The sequence below is a fragment of the Periplaneta americana genome, chromosome 3, assembly GCF_040183065.1.
Source record: "Periplaneta americana isolate PAMFEO1 chromosome 3, P.americana_PAMFEO1_priV1, whole genome shotgun sequence".
NCBI classification, from domain to species: domain Eukaryota; kingdom Metazoa; phylum Arthropoda; class Insecta; order Blattodea; family Blattidae; genus Periplaneta; species Periplaneta americana.
The window spans coordinates 192,305,299-192,324,087 of NC_091119.1; the positions used below are offsets into that span (position 1 = coordinate 192,305,299).

Here is an 18,789-nt window from a genome sequence, read left to right on the forward strand (position 1 = left end):
AGTAATTATTAGTTATAATTAGTAAAGAATAAAAAAAATACATTCCAGTAAAACAAAATATGGAACCATTTAGTAGCTATTAATACATTATAATTAGTCAAAAATAAAAAAGCGAAATGTAGTAAAAACAAAATGTAGAAGCATTCAGTAATTATTAATTATAATTAGTAAAGAATAAAAATAATGGACAAAATTCAGTAAAACAATATGGAATCATTTAGTAGCTATTAATAAATTATATTTAGTAAAGAATAAAGAAGTGAAATGTAGTAAAATAAAAATTTATAACCATTTAATAATTATTAAATATAATTAGAAGTGAATAAAAAACAAAATGTAAAAACAAAATTTAGAACCATTTAGTAATTATTTGTTATAATTAATAACTAATTTAAAATAAAACAAAATATAGTAAGAATAAAATGTAGAACCATTTAGTAATTAATAATTATAATTAGTAAAGAAAAAAAAGAAAGTAGAACCATTTAGTAGCTATTATCATCATCATCAACTTTCAGGTTTAGGCCTTCAGACCTGTTCCGTCCTCAGGGAATATCGTCAGTCCATCTTGTTCTTGGGCGCCCAACATCTCTACGTCCTTTGGGCTTATAGTTTAGCATTATTTTGGGAAGTCGCGTTTCATCCATTCTAATTATGTGGTCATACCATTTTCTCTTCTGTTATTCCACTCTGTTGTCCATGTTAAATATATTCACCTCTCTTCTGATATCAATGTTCTTTCTGTGGTGTAGGAGGGTAGTCCCTGCAACTGATCTTAGGAATTTCATTTCCGAAGTCTCTATTTTCCTCTTATCTTTCCTATTAAAGGTCCAATTTTCGCATCCATACATCAGGACTGGTGTGGCTACTACTTTATAAAGTTTCAGTTGCGTTTCTTTTGTAGTTTTCTGTCGTAAGTGTCTCCTGTAGCTATTAATAAATTATAATTAGTACAGAATAAAAAAGATCAAAATATAGTACATACAAAATGTAGAACCATTTAGTAACTATAAATTGCGATTAGTAATGAATAAAAATAAGGAAGAAAATGTAGTATAAACAAAGAACCACTTTAATTTATTATTAATTATTATTCATAATTATTAAAAAATATAAATGAGAAATAAAATCCAGTAAAATAAGGTAGAACCATTTTGTAATTACTAATTATATTTAGCAAGGAATAAAACTAAAAATTAATTGGAAAACTGTTCTATTAAATTATATTATTTCTTTCTTAAACCTTTGTATATTTAGTTTATGTATACAGTATATTGTTTTATTGTAATTGTAAACTACGAGTATCTTATACATTCAAGACAATATTAAAGTTTCTATCGATCGCAACAACACTGTCAATTACTTAGATTTCATGTTGTTAGTTTTAAAAGTGGGATGTTAACTTGAGACGCTTTTATTTTAATAATTATCGGCATACCGTCTAGTGGTGCAAAATCTTGAAACAGGGATGTTCTTTGCTTCAGCCCCATTATTGGGGCAAGTAATTGCTTCTACTGTAACATAATAACACAATAGAAGATAGAACTGTTTGTGCAGCAGAAATTAAGTTCCCCCAGCGGTAATTGGTTTCTCTCACTTCATTATTTTAGAGACTATGTAATTAAGAAAGTACTCCATAGCATCAGTACTATTTAAATTCAACCAGGAAAAACTTTAGCTTTCTATCCAACAAAGTTTCAAAATTGATTAACCAGCTGAGCTTCTAATATTATAAGCGTTATGAAAAGGAAATTAGATTGTTGCAGAATCCTACTCCAATTTGCTGCTAATTTAGAACCTCACTGCTGTATCTTCAAAAGCGACGCACAAAAACATAATGACAAAACTAGAATTTACCAGCTTCCTAATGAACATGATGTTGAATTGCAGTGCTGTGTATCCCAGACTCACGTAGGCTACGTACCAGTTTACTGACAACAAAAAGGGCTATAGGCCTACTTCTCGTACTAGCTTCTAACAAATGCTCTGAAAATTAAATAATCACCTTTAAGTCTTCATTAATTTCTTCTTCTTTTCCTGTCTTTTCTATTAACTCCTTCTTCATCTCATTACCTTCTCTCCTGCTTCTCTGGAATCTTCATTTTCTTCTCTAACTTCCCTCTTATCCTCATTCACCTTTTTATATTTGTTTTTCTGCTCATAATACTCTTCTTCTCTTATTTTAAACCATTTTGTTATCCTAATTTTGCTGTTCTCCTAATACTCTTTTCTTAGATAGAGTGTTTATTTTGCAAAAACATGTGGAACATGTATGGCATCGTCATATACAATTTAAAATACGTGATATACAATGGATACAAATTAAGATACATGAATATCAAAAAGCTCATCAACATCATACAATGGATTTACCAATAATATAGTCCTAATTCGTGTCCTAAACACTCGGAATGGAAGATTCCTTATATCAACAGGTAGACTATTAAATAATTTAAAAGCAAAGAATAGAAAACTATTTTGTATGTATGTATTTATTTACACTGCAAGTGGGCAAGCACCCGGTGGCAGTGGTATATACAATATTAACAATACACAGTTAAAATGATAAGCAATACACAATAAAATTTACAATACATAATAAAATTTACAACACATATACAATTTTATACACAATACAATAAGAATACACAATACAATTTAACACAATAATAATAAAACATAAAATAAAACACCTAATTTTACAACACAACCTACATAATTATGTATAGGTCCTACATAATTTTCAATAGTCTTTCACTTTACTCTCATCTCATTCCCTGTAGTGGCAACTTTAGCACACATTTCACTGACACTCTGTAACACATTTCACTGACACTATAGAACATATTTCATTGACGCTATAAATTATCACTGATCGGAACTGTTCACTGCACTGTAAAACCATAACTTCGCTGACTCACCTCGCTTCACTGATACAACAGTTCAAATAAGTCTAATAATTGCATTCTTATGCATACTTATAAACAGAACTACATTTAAACTAAACATTTCTAGTCTAAGGCCCACTTACACGCTATTTTTAAATAATTTACAATTCAAACCAAGGAAGTAAACTCGTCAGGCTAGATAAATGATCAGGCTGTAATACTGTATTTACATTTGTCAATATATAAATTTGTATTATTTCTTGTATAATATTTATGAACAGAAGTACATGCTATGTAATTATTAATGTTATTCCGAATGTAAAGAAGACAGGCCAATACATACATAGACGGCAATGTCAAGATTTGTGACCTCATAAGAAGAGGTTTACAATGAGTCGTATTTGGTACTCCATGAATTAATCTCAAAGCTTTCTTTTGTAATATGAAAAGAGCTTGAGCAGACGTATGGTGACACCAAAGAATAATACCATAATTTAAATGACTTTGTATATGGCTATGAAATATTGTAAACAATACCTTGTTAGGTAAATTATTCCTTAACAACCTTAACATAAATAGGCCTTTACTTAATTTCTTAGCAACATAGTCAACATGAGTTTTCCATCCCATTCTAGGCTCAAGAAAGATGCCCAGAAACCTAACAGCAGCATTACTAACAGTAGTAGGACGATTAATACCAAAGTTTAATTTAACAGTTTTGTTAGAATTAATCATACGGTTATTCGCACTACACCAATCAACAATCCTACTTGATACATCAGCTCATAATCTTCTCCTTCTCATAATCTATCTTCTTATCCTTCTACTATTACTTACTGGCTTTTAAGGTACCCGGAGGTTCATTGCCGCCCTCACATAAGCCCGCCATTGGTCCCTATCCTGAGCAAGATTAATCCATTCTCTATCATCATATTCCACCTCCCTCAAATCCATTTTAATATTATCTTCCCATCTACGTCTCGGCCTCCCTGAAGGTCTTTTTCCCTCCGGCCTCCCAACTAACACTCTGTATGCATTTCTGGATTCGCCCATACGTGCTACATGCCCTGCCCATCTCAAACGTCTGGATTTAATGTTCCTAATTATGTCAGGTGAAGAATATAATGCGTGCAGTTCTGTGTTGTGTAACTTTCTCCATTCTCCTGTAACTTCATCCCTCTCAGCCCCAAATATTTTCCTAAGCACCTTATTCTCAAACACCCTTAACTTATGTTCTTCTCTCAAAGTGAGAGTCCAAGTTCCACAACCATAAAGAACAACCGGTAATATAACTGTTTTATAAATTCTAACTTTCAGATTTTTGGACAGCAGTGCTGTCCGAGGCTTATTTGAAGGATTCGTAACAAGCATTTTTTTACGGTGCTGGGTTGTTAGCCCTTCGCCCAACCCCCAAGCTGGAGGACCACCCCTCATCGCCTGTCCGCGACTGCTTATTCAATATATTCACAGCTACCCTCCATATCTGGAGGCCGTCTCCTCGATCCGCAACCTGAGGACGCGCCATGCCGTGGTGATAGGGACCCACAATACATGGATCCTTCTACTATTGTCACATCTTTTACTTATGTTCCTTCTCCAGGTTCTCTTACCTACCTTCCTCCTCGCCTTCTCTTTCTGCATTACCTCTTGCTATTATCTTCTCCTCCTCATGCTTCTTTGTACTTTTATCTTATTATTGTCATTATCATTATTTCTCTTCCAGCTTATCTTTCTTCATCCCTCTACCGTACATCTTTCCTTCTCTCTGTTATCTTTCTCATTATCTTCTCGCTTAACCATCACCTCCTGATTATCTATTACTCGTCTTGCACTATTATCTTCATACTACATTTCTTCTCATGCCCCTTAGCAGCAGGCAGTGGATTTTTACGTAAATAAATGTTTTTTTCTACTTCTAAATAAATTACTGTGACTTAAGATTAAAATTCAGAACAATAAGCCATATGTTTATGTATGAAATTATATTGCTCATAAAAGCACATACTTAGAACTTGTTTTATGTAAGTACGAATTTTAAATAATTTTGCTATAAGTACATAAACGTTATTTCTTCTTTTATACAGGGTGATTCATGAGGATTTACCGTCCCTTACGTATTTTATTTCCGAAGACATTCTGAGCAAAAAAAGTCAAATAAACATTTGTCCTAATCTCAATAATTTCAGAATTACACTAATTTGAACTTGTTTGTAAAATATCTTTATTCTTGCGTTTTAAGACTAAAATAATATTACAGATAAAGAATGAACTATTCATAAGTATCATTTTTTTTAATTATCTAATATTTTGAAGCTAGAAATGTGTTCCGAATTCCATAGTTAATTTTTTAAAATAATTTTCTATTTTTTAGTACCGGTACATAAAAATAAATATTTTCAAGCTTTTAGCACCTAAAAATCTAATCCAATCACAATCTAAACACCAGGTCAAAGGAGTGCCAAACCCTAGCAATTCCTGTCCAAAGAACATCCCACTATTCATCCTCTTTTACTGTCTCAGTCCTCCGTGAATGGAATTCTCTACCTCAGAAGATTAAGGGCTACCAGACAATAACCATTTTCAAGAAAAGGCTAAACGATTTCTTACGGGCGCAGTCAAATTGAAGTTATAATTTGTGATCGAGTTTAATAATTTAATTTAATTTAGGTATGACTATTATTATTATTAGGCCTATTACATAATTATTTCATTGTTGTTATGAAGATAAAAAGAATTGTCATTGTATTATATTAATTATATATTATATTGTATTGTAGTATTGTATTGTATTAATTATGTTACATTCAAAGCAATGAAGTAATTTTCTATCATACTGGTTGAGTGGAAGAGAAGGCCGAATTGCCTTAACTCTGCCAGTTAAAATAAACCATTATTATTATTATTATTATTATTATTATTATTATTATTATTATTATTAGTATTATTATTATTATTATTATTATTATTATTATTATTATTATTATTAAAAATCTGTTCCCTGATTACTAGTATTATCATCATTATTTCTACTATAATCAATCTCCGTACTTCCTCACCTTTCTTCTCGCAGGCTTCTTTCTTCTCAACTTCGCCTTTCATCTTTGTCAATCCATCTTTACGCAACACTGCTCGTTATATCTGCTCTTTGCCTGACATTCTTTTACTCCTTCAGAATTTCTTTCTGAAACCCATTTTCATATCTTACTGCCTTTCATTCCACGTACGGGATCCATAGGTTAATCCGAAATTATTTTACAATTCTGTGAGCTTCTGTGATTTGAGCGATGACAGCGAGAGCTTCGACCCTTGACAAGATCATGCATTACAGTGAAGTCTAAGGCTGGAGGCCATACTGGGAATGGCTAAATTTCAAACAGTGACAATGTTTACACTGGAGATGGCAGGTGGGGAGAACATTCTATAGAGAATGAAATTAGAGACCCATAGTTGGGAAAACAAGACAAAGACTGTACGCTGTACAGTTGAGTATCAGAGTATACTACACGCACGGAAGCTGTTGCTAAAAGCTTTTTGAGATGGCGTTCCAGTCATCATTCTTGCTTCCATTGAACCAGTTACCTAAACAGAAATTAATCGGGTTTTTTTATAAACCCCTTAAGTCACGCAATACAAAGTTTTGAGAAAACACAAAAAAATTGTTTAAGAGAAATCATATTGTAACAATTTCAAAATGTTCTCGTACAGCAGGGATGAGACGATATTAGCTCCCAATCACAGTAGAAGAGCTCGACCTTGATCACGAGCGCATAGCGCATCCACTACATAGCGTCGTAACGTAGACATCAGGGATGTACATGCACATGCAGCGAATAAAGGCAGCAATTATTACAATAACTTGCGTTACTAAATTTCTGGCTATGTAATAGGGCTAATTATTCAGTTATTTAATATACATGTACATATATAAACAAATCGCAAAGAGAAGGGTTTTTTAGGAACAAAAAGAGAAATAGGAAAAGTTAATTGTATGTAAACCATTTTCTTGTTAAAAGCATTTATTTATTATGTAAATACTTCACTTCATTGGTTAGGAGAAACTAATAGGGTCTACCTGCTCGACGTGTGTGATCTCTAAGTACCTTTGACTATTTGTTGAAAAAATAATAATGACAATATTAATTGAAATAGACTATATTGATTGTGCGATTGTGAAAATGTAGCCCTTACTCTCCAGTCGTGATTATGTAATGAGTTTTCATAGAGTGATTTGTGAGATGAACATAACACGAAAAAACAAATTGTTTAAATTAAGATATTGAGAGCCATCGTAATTTTTGGGGTCAATAATTTAAGGGGATATGTATGATTTTAAAAAATTCCACAATTTTCGGCCAACATTTGTGAAATTTAAACTATATAAACAGATCTATAATAATACCATCTGTACAAAATTTGGTGCAATTAGGTCTAATAGTTTTGAAATTATATTTTTATGTATATTTTATATTGACGTTACTAAAAAAGCTCCTTGCATCAAAGTTTTCAAAATGTTTAGTTCATATTTGCTCAAAATCTTGAATATAGTTATTGGAATAAAAGTGAATTAGCTTTTTGAACTTAGTAATAGTATAAGTTAAAGTGCAATCAAAGATAAAATATTATTTCTAAATTAAAGAAACACGTAGTCTAATAAAAGTAAATATCCAGAAAAACTAGCAACAAATAAAACATCAACAATACATTTAAAATAAAGAAATAAAAGGAATCTAGATACAATCTACTGACCCAAATGTAAATTAATTTACCTTCGATGTCAATTCCGAAATCAATTTATTTCTCTCTTCTCCTGAATAATGTCTATTTTTTTTAATGTTGCGTCTCATAATGCCGTTTTATGTTGCTTTTTTGCAAATGATATATTTTTTACACAACAAACACTGGACGTCATCACCATGTTCGAAGCATAAATATTGTATCTTCCACTCTTCCTTGAAAGCTTTAAGCGCTTCCGTTCCATCATGATGCGCTGTGTTCTAAAATCTGTACATCCTTTAGCAATGTTTACAGGTAAAAGAGCTCCGCGCGCGTGCAGCGGGCATAAAAGAGCTCTCGCTCGAAATTACTAGTCATCATCGCAAGACTGTCGTGCAGCATGTTCGTCTGAACCAGTGACAGCGTATGCACTCTCTGCATTTTTCCTTCTGTCGCGTCAACCTATCCAATAACAGAGTTATACGACAGCACTGCATCATAAAATGTCTCTCGTACTCTTTTGTGCATGCGTTTTGAATTTTCTTAGTTCTCTTGTCGGATGAACATCATTTAGTGCAGTGAAATTAACACTGAAAGTTTTTATCTTCTTTCACAACTCAACTAGCATCAGCGCTAAACAAAAACGAAACAGTAGAGAATAGTAAATTATTGAAACACAAAAGACTTAATGAGTGTTGAGTGTTAGAGAAGGCCGTATGGTCTTAACTCTGCCAGGTTAAATAAACCATTATTATTATTATTATTATTATTATTATTATTATTATTATTATTATTATTAATTCCATTTCGTTTCTAAACCTGAGCGACCTGTATGGTTTCTACTGTCATTTCTTCTCAAAGGATTTAAACGGATATATAGAGTGATTCAGAAAGTATGACCCGCGTTTTAGGAATCAGTTCTGTAGTTCATTTGAGAAAAAAATATTATATGAACATGAATTCAAATATCATTCTTTTTTTTTTTTTTTCACTATTTGTTAAAATCAATACGTTGTACTGTGAACCAGGCTCCTAACGTATTTCTGTTTTAATATAAACAGGGGGGCCTGCACTAACGGAAGTGGGGTTCCACTATGATATGAGGTACGGGGAAAGGGGTATAATAAGTTGGTTCTAGTGGAATTAGCTCTCAATAAGTAGACCTAACATAATCATTTCGCAATATCACATTGGAAGAGTCCTATTAGAGACATATGTTGTCAGTATGATGGTTTCCTCCCTGACTTCTCTCTTGCAATAGCAATTAAATGTCCGTATTTTGAATGCTGCTGCACTCATTATCCGTGCGAGCTACTAAATTCTACGCGCATGATTGATGCCTTTTAAGTCTGTTCTCAACCGCTTCTACTTTCTTAGGATTCGAACAGTTGTACCTCCTTAAATATTGATGTATGTTCATATGACACTTTTTGCTCAAATGATCTACAGAACTGAATCGTAAAGCACGAGTGACACTTCATGAATCATCCTGTATAGTGTCCACTGTTTGTACTGAAATAGTTTTATTTTGTGTGTAGGCATTGTGCCTATTTTTAAGCAGTATGTGAGTTCATCCATCTTTTGCTAGATATTTCTAGATTTCCTTTTCCTTTTGTGATATTGCCCGTAATTATTTTAACAATTCTGTCTTCTATCATCCTTGTCATGTGTGTGACCTTTGTTTCCTTCGTTTCCTAATCCATTTTTCTATTAGTTGAATTATGCATTGCTGTCTGATGATTTGACTTGCTCTGTCCAGCCTTACCTTGTCTATTATTTTTCTAAAGGTGTTCATTTCTGTTCTCTCCTATATATTTTGATTTTTTATGTAACTGCTCTTGTCTCCGTAGCATATAAAGAGTCCACTGCAAGAATGATGGATGTCATTTGGAATACATTTTGCAATTAAAAGTTTGAAATGCTTAGCGCTCAAAGCTTAACTGTGATTTTCCGATCATTACTGGACAATGACTTACTTACTTACTTACTTACTTACTTTTAAGGAACCCGGAGGTTCATTGCCGCCCTTACACAAGCCCGCCATCGGTCCCTGTCCTGAGCAAGATTAATCCATTCTCCATCATCATAACCCACCACCCTCAAATCCATTTTTATATTACCTTCCCATCTATGTCTCGGCCTCCCTAAAGGTCTTTTTCCCAACGGTCTCCCAACTAACACTCTATATGCATTTCTGGATTCGTCCATACGTGCTACGTACCCTGCCCATCTCAAACGTCTGGATTTAATGTTCCTAATTATGCCAGGTGAAGAATACAATGCGTGCAGTTCTGCGTTGTGTAACTTTCTCCATTCTCCTGTAACTTCATCCCTCTTAGCCCCAAATATTTTCCTAAGCACCTTATTCTCAAACACCCTTAACCTATGTTCCTCTCTCAAAGTGAGAGTCCAAGTTTCACAACCATATAGAACAACTGGTAATATAACTGTTTTATTTATTTATTTATTTATTTATTTAATAATAACATATACATAAAAACGTTACATTAAAATACCCCGAAAGAGCAAAGCTCGTGTTCGGGGACAGTTCCGTTACATAGATACACATACTTTGTAGACAAAATACTTAAGAAAAAAGCTCACATAAAGATTGTAATAAAATTAGTAAATAATAATACTAATAATAACTGAGTGAAAAAGAGACTATGTTTAGATTGATGGATTAATATTAAATTATTATTAGTAGTATAATTAGTGCAGGTCATGTTGACATAGTAACCAAGATAAAATAGAAAAATACACTTAGGATAGAAATAAACTTGTTTTACAATACATGGTACATAATATATATACATGGAAGTCTGTCATATAAATTTTTCAATTCTGGATCTGAAAATTTCATTGCTTAAAGTAGTCAATTCTGGATGAAATTTTATTATCGAATTATATAGCCGTGGACCATAATTTGTACTGTGTAGTAAAGCAGCAGATGTGAAATATTTAGGTTCAACTAATTTAAGAATTTCATTTCGTCTCGTATTATGAGCATGTGGCTGAGCTACAAATTTCGTTCTATTTTTATGATAGAATTTCATTAAAGAGTATTCATAAATTTGGTCAATTCTAACTTTCAGATTTTTTGACAGTAGACTGGATGATAAAAGCTTCTCAACCGAATAATAACAGGCATTTCCCATATTTATTCTGTATTTAATTTCTTCCCGAGTATCATTTATATTTGTTACTGTTGCTCCAAGATGCTTGAACTTCTCCACCTTTTCAAAAGATAAATTTCCACTTTTCATATTTCCATTTCGTACAATATTCTCGTCACGAGACATAATCATATACTTTGTACTAGACAATGACTATCAGTGTTAATGCCATATAACTCTGTATGTACATTCTATATGTCTTAAGCTATGCATTGACAGTCTTGGTTCATTTTCGACAAGAAAGTGACATCCATCATTCTTGCAGTGGGCTGTTCATATGTCAATATTAATCTTCATTCTAGCTGTTTTATAAGCTCAGTTTTAAATTTAATAATGTTCGATTATGTGTCATTTATGTTACTAAACATTTGTAACTCAAAATCTGTTCAATCAGTTTGCCATTTAGTGATAATCATGAATAAACTAATTAATTATTTTTAAATCAATAAATTATATTTATTTTATTTCTTTGCGTCTGTTTGTACTGTGAGGCATATTACAGTAATAATAAAAATAACTTGTTGACATACAGTTGTTTGTCTGTTTCAGAATCAACTACAGAGTTGATAGAAGGCACATACGGATCCGTGACAGCACAGCTCATTTACGGAGTTTTCACAACGCCTCCCAACAGCATCAGTGGTTCAGCCGTGTGTGCATTTTCACTTCAAGATATCACAGACACATTTGAGGGTAATTTCAAGGAACAAGCCCAACTCAACTCCAATTGGTTGCCAGTCCAGAGTGCCAAGGTAGTAGCAGAACTTGCGTTTCTAATCAATTTACAGTAACTAGATTGATTATACTGTATATTGAGAACTATCATCTGAAACACGCTCTCAATGAAAAGGCTTACTTACTTACTTACTTACTTACTTACTTACTTACTTACTTACTTACTTACTTACTTACTTACTTACTTACTTACTTACTTACTTACTTACTTTTAAGGAACCCGAAGGTTCATTGCCGCCCTCACATAAGCCCGCCATCGGTCCCTATCCTGTGCAAGATCAATCCAGTCTCTATCGTCATATCCCACCTCCCTCAAATCCATTTTAATATTATCTTCTCATCTACGTCTCGGCCTCCCCAAAGGTCTTTTTCCCTCCGGCCTCCCAAAGCAACGCTTACGTAAATTTATTTTCCTTATGAAGCTTGACACCATTTTATGTTAGTTTCTGGAAATGTAAAACAACTTATAATGTGATGATAAAATATTAGTGAATTGCTCTAACAATTTATATTCACGGAGCCGAATTTAATGACGTTAGGAAAACATAATACTGATCGAGGATATCGCCGACACGCAAGATTAGTTCTTTAAGGGGTTAGGTACAGCTTACAGCAGTAAGGTTTTAGAAATATTCAACATTTTTTCCTCCATTACTGTATCTGGTACAATAATGAAAATTAGTATGTTTAAAACACTGTCCTGCTATACGAAAAAATTATTTTTACGATTTAAAAAATTATTTACATTTTTGTTTTCAAAATTCAGTATAATGTGCAGAGATGAAGCTTTTCCCACATATCTAAAAAACTATCCAACATTCTGTGATGAAATATTTTGTGTTTATTTATGCATGTCATATCTACAATATGATGCAAGATCACTTCTATACCTTCAATAGATTGTCTAATAAAAATAAACTCATTTTAAAAATGGTCAAATATCAGTGTTTTCTTCCATCACAAAATAAAAAAAGTATTATTTATTAAGGAATGTAGTTGAAACAGCATGATAATGTAAACTTGAGTTTCAGCAATAAAATAAAAGAGAGAGAACATGAAAAAGTTAACAAGTTTATGAGTTATGAGGGAAACGCTTCATCACTGCACAGTAAACTGCCACCATTTTTAATTTTGAAAAAAAAAATATATATATATATATTTTTTTTAAATCGCAAAAATATTTTTTTCGTATAGCAGGACAGTGTTTTACACATACCAATTTTAATTATTATACAAGATACAGTGATGAAGGAGAAAAATGTTGAATATTTCCAAAAATGTTACTGCTGTAAGCTGTACCTAACCCCTTAAATCCAAGAGCAAGGCTTATAAAAGTTCATCATGTCTCCAAAAGCCTTTTCTCTTATTATGGTGAAATTTGTTATGCCTTTTACTTTGCTAGAATGATGCTGCAGATATTCTATTTCTAAATTTTAAAAGTACAGCATCTCTAATACCGAAAGAGCGCTTTCTGGTGTGCCACCTGTTCTTTCTCTTATCTGTCACTTTCTGTGCAACGATTCCTCCTAAACTATATAACGAAATTTCTTAATATTTAACAGTTTTACTAATAAAACTCGTATAACAGACGTTTAATTGTCTTATACTTACACAATGAATAGCTCGTTTGTAAGTCGTGTGTAAATTTCTGACTAATAATCACTGTATACGTCGTGTAAAACAGTACAACTGTTACACAGCTACGTCATAGTCTCGTCATAATTTTATTACAAAAGGTAACAGAATAACTGAGATTCTTTATTGCATCCGATAGTGTGCGCTAGTGTGCCGTGCTAAGTATCGATAGTCCAACTGGACCTGATCGATTACCACTCTATATTTCGATCAAAGAGTACAGCTACAGTAATATTATTCTGTATTCTCTGATTTGTTGTTAAATGTTATGTTTTATTTAACGACGCTCGCAACTGCAGAGGTTATATCAGCGTCGCCGGATGTGCCGGAATTTTGTCCCGCAGGAGTTCTTTTACATGCCAGTAAATTACTGACATGAGCCTGTCGCATTTAAGCACACTTAAATGCCATCGACCTGACCCGGGATCGAACCCGCAACCTTGGGCATAAGAGGCCAGTGATTTGTTGTTCTGTGGTTGCAAGGTAACCATCATAAAATGACAATCGATACGAACAGCTGTTAGATAGGCGGCCATTTTTTTCTCTGTATACAACGCTTAAACAGCGGGTTTCGTGTGTACAACTACAGCAAAGCAATTCCGATGTACATATACTTACACACTACTTATACTTTCATCTCGTATAAAAACTGTACACGGTTTATTAGTAAGACCGTTAGTCTACGAGTCAATTCATCCTGGAATTGTGTGCATGAAATATAACAATTGAGTTAAATAATTACTATATTTTTATTTGAAATCAAAAATATAAAATGGAGATACTTGAAGTCTGAGTATGATAATTAAAAAATCAAACAGTGTCAAGTTATAGGTTGCTCCAGTAAAATACGAGTATGTAGGTACCCGTTTTTGGTGTTTTATATTTTTGCAAATTTGATATAATATTTTTATTTTATTTTCAGGTAATTGTTGTGAAACTTCGGAAAATATTTCACAGTGGTTTTAACTACGCCACAGAGAATTAAAATTGTTTTATTTCATTTACAAAACAAACTATCAGTAGTAGAGACACAGCGAACTTAACCGTAATCATTTTAATTCTCGATCAGCATCAACAACAAAGGCAATAGTGAACGTAATTCAAAAATTTAATGAAAAAAGAACCGTTATTAACCTTAACGAATGATATTCAGGAAGATCGAGGACGGCGAGGAAACAAAAAAACATTGAAGCTGTACGGCAGTCAGTCAATCAGAGCCCAAAAATAAGATATAGAAGACATGCACAATAACTGAGGCTGTGGCCAACATTCGTCAGGAGGATTTTGAAAGAAGAACTGAAATTGTTTCCGTGTAAAATGCAAATGAAGTACTTTCTATCAGTTCAAGACAAGCGTTAATATGTTGAAAAGTGCAATATTTTCAACTGAATGATGTAAGATGATAGCGAATAGTACGTTATGGGCTATAGAGAGACTGTTCCATGATGTCGTTTGGTGGATTGGAACCCCAAAACCTCACATTCTGGCGATTCACTAATCCATTAAAATGGAAATGAGCTTTGCCTGTAAAGGACACATTCTTAACTCATTGGTTATCATCTTCCATCATTTTGTTTCTAAATAAAATATAACAATTTTAATTCTCTGTGATGTAGTTAAAGTCATTGTAAATATTCTCTCAAACTAACACAACAATTACCTCAAAACAATAGAAAAATTTTGCACTGATGTAACTTACTGTTAAGATCATTTATGAACACTAGAAAAAATAAGGGACCTAATATTGATCCTTGAGGAATTCCATTATTAATATTTCCCCATGACGAGACAGATTTCACAATAATTGTATTGATTTCGACTTTCTGTTTCTTATCTATGAGATAGAAGTGGAACCAATGGTGTGCAACGCTTTTAATCCCGTAATAATCTAATTTTTCTAGCAGAATTTTATTATTTATGTTACCTGATTGACTAGTTTTAATTTTGTTTGCATCATCCTCTGACTAGGATTCAGACAACATCGAAACTAGTCAATCATCCTCTGACTAGGAATCAGAGGATGATGCAAACAACATGGAAACTAGTCAATCAGGTAACATACTGTAACACCAAAAATGTATAATGTTAACACTGTGAAGTCGTTATTCATTTATTGAAATAACTTAACAGTATATCAGTGATTATATAAGTGTTAGAAAAGAGAATTCAAGAATGAAGCAAAATATTGTATCAACGTTGCAAAATAATCACCAAAAACTGGTAGCCTATTGTTTATTGTCGCGCCGATAAGAAAAGTAACTTCGTTCATTATGAAACTGCCAACGTCTTTTTATAATAATGCTGATATTCTATTGTATTTCTTAAGATGCATGTAGTTGTGTCAGTGGATATCTGTGTTAAACTAGTTGTGTGTCAAATGCGGAGAATTCTTTGCCATTAGCCCTCTGCTTTGCAGGTTCCTGACCCCAGGCCTGGGCAGTGTGTGAACGACTCACGGACTCTGCCAGATCTCACTCTTAACTTCATTAAGACGCATTCGTTGATGGATGAATCTGTGCCTTCGTTTTTTCGCCAGCCCATTGTCATCCGCACCAGTTTCCAGTGAGTAGAAATTACTTCGTGTGATACATTTCCTCGTCACTCAGCCCTCCTGCATTTCTAGGAACTCTAAGTTTAAGGGTAATTCAATTTAAGTCTTGCAAACATCTGCTTCTCTCCTCTGTATCTAGCAGACAGATGTGCATGGAACTCATGCTGAGTAGGACCGAAACATCTTGTTAACGTCATTGGCATCGTCGTAACTATTATGATAATTCCACGCTAACGTTTCTCAACCAATCGCTAAGCTTGCTGATGCTAACTTGACCAATGAGGATCGAACTGCATTGATAGTTTATTTCTTATCAAGATTAATAAATTATAGAGTTCCCCCCCGACTGAGTTCAACTGTTTTATTCCAACATAGTGGAAAGCTTAAGAGGAAATGCTAGCAATCAAACGCTTGTTGCATCAATCACAAAAATTAAACATGAAACTGTCATTATTATAAAAATGGTACTATTAATACTGCTGAAGTAACTTGTAATACATGAAACTGTCATTAATTTAAAAAATGGTACTAATAATACTGCTGAAGTAACTAGTAATACATGATACTGTCATTAATTATAAAAATGGTACTATTAATACTGCGGAAGTAACTTGTAATACATGAAACTGTCATTAATTATAAAAAATGGTACTATTAATACTGCTGAAGTAACTTCGTAATACATGAAACTGTCATTATTATAAAAATGGTACTATTAATACTGCTGAAGTAACTTGTAATACATGAAACTGTCATTAATTATAAAAATGGTACTGTTAATACTGCTGAAGTAACTTGTAATACATGAAACTGTCATTGATTATAAAAATGGTACTATTAATACTGCTCAAGTAACTTGTAATACATGAAACTGTCATTAATTATAAAAATGGTACTATTAATACTGCTGAAGTAACTTGTAATACATGAAACTGTCATTAATTATAAAAATGGTACTATTAATACTGCTGAAGTAACTTGTAATACATGAAATTGTCATTAATTATAAAAATGGTACTATTAATACTGCTGAAGTAACTTGTAATACTTGAAACTGTCATTAATTATAAAACTGGTACTATTAATACTGCTGAAGTAACTTGTAATACATGAAACTGTCATTAATTATAAAAATGGTACTATTAATACTGCTGAAGTAACTTGTAATACATAAAACTGTCATTAATTATAAAAATTGTATTATTAATACTGCTGAAGTAATTTCGTAATACATGAAACTGTCATTAATTATAAAAATGGTACTATTAATACTGCTGAAGTAAATTCGTAATAAATGAAACTGTCATTAATTATAAATTTGGTACTATTAATACTGCTGAAGTAACTTGCAATACATGAAACTGTCATTAATTATAAAAATGGTACTATTAATAATGCTGCAATAACTTCGTAATACATGAAACTGTCATTAATAATAAAAATGGCACTATTAATACTGCTGAAGTAACTTCGTAATAAATGAAACTGTCATTAATTATAAAATTGGTACTATTAATACTGCTGAAGTAATTTTGTAATACATGAAACTGTCATTAATTATAAAAATGGTACTATTAATACTGCTGAAGTAACTTCGTAATAGTTGAAACTGTCATTAATTATAAAAATGGTATTATTAATACTGCTGAAGTAATTTCGTAATACATGAAACTGTCATTAATTATAAAAATGGTACTATTAATACTGCTGCAATAACTTCGTAATACATGAAACTGTCATTAATTATAAAAATGGTACTATTAATACTGCTGAAGTAAATTCGTAATAAATGAAACTGTCATTAATTATAAATTTGGTACTATTAATACTGCTGAAGTAACTTGCAATACATGAACTGTCATTAATTATAAAAATGGTACTATTAATAATGCTGCAATAACTTCGTAATACATGAAACTGTCATTAATAATAAAAATGGTACTATTAATACTGCTGAAGTAACTTCGTAATAAATGAAACTGTCATTAATTATAAAATTGGTACTATTAATACTGCTGAAGTAATTTTGTAATACATGAAACTGTCATTAATTATAAAAATGGTACTATTAATACTGCTGAAGTAACTTCGTAATAGATGAAACTGTCATTAATTATAAAAATGGTATTATTAATACTGCTGAAGTAATTTCGTAATACATGAAACTGTCATTAATTATAAAAATGGTACTATTAATACTGCTGCAATAACTTCGTAATACATGAAACTGTCATTAATTATAAAAATGGTACTATTAATACTGCTGAAGTAAATTCGTAATAAATGAAACTGTCATTAATTATAAATTTGGTACTATTAATACTGCTGAAGTAACTTGCAATACATGAAACTGTCATTAATTATAAAAATGGTACTATTAATAATGCTGCAATAACTTCGTAATACATGAAACTGTCATTAATAATAAAAATGGTACTATTAATACTGCTGAAGTAACTTCGTAATAAATGAAACTGTCATTAATTATAAAATTGGTACTATTAATACTGCTGAAGTAATTTTGTAATACATGAAACTGTCATTAATTATAAAAATGGTACTATTAATACTGCTGAAGTAACTTCGTAATAGATGAAACTGTCATTAATTATAAAATTGGTACTATTAATACTGCTGAAGTAACTTCGTAATAAATGAAACTTTCATTAATTATAAAAATGGTACTATTAATACTGCTGAAGTAACTTCGTAATACATGAAACTGTCATTAATTATAAAACTGGTACTATTAATACTGCTGAAATAACTTGTAATACATGAAACTTTCATTAATTATAAAAATGGTACTATTAATACTGCTCAAGTAACTTCGTAATACATGAAACTGTCATTAATTATAAAACTGGTACTATTAATACTGCTGAAGTAACTTCGTAATACATGAAACTGTCATTAATTATAAAACTGGTACTATTAATACTGCTGAAGTAACTTGTAATACATGAAACTTTCATTAATTATAAAAATGGTACTATTAATACTGCTGAAGTAACTTCGTAATACATGAAACTGTCATTAATTATAAAACTGGTACTATTAATACTGCTGAAGTAACTTCGTAATACATGAA

General features: G+C 31.9%; 1 protein-coding gene across 1 annotated transcript in view; it reads left to right on the forward strand.

The window, feature by feature from the left end:
- Sema1a (semaphorin 1a) overlaps positions 1-18,789 on the forward strand; it is a 1,121,749-nt gene that overhangs the window by 1,066,534 nt on the left and 36,426 nt on the right. Inside the window, exons 9-10 of the mRNA XM_069822411.1 lie at positions 11,327-11,529; positions 15,564-15,709. Coding sequence (XP_069678512.1) covers positions 11,327-11,529; positions 15,564-15,709 — 349 coding nt within the window. The remainder of the gene's footprint in view (positions 1-11,326; positions 11,530-15,563; positions 15,710-18,789) is intronic.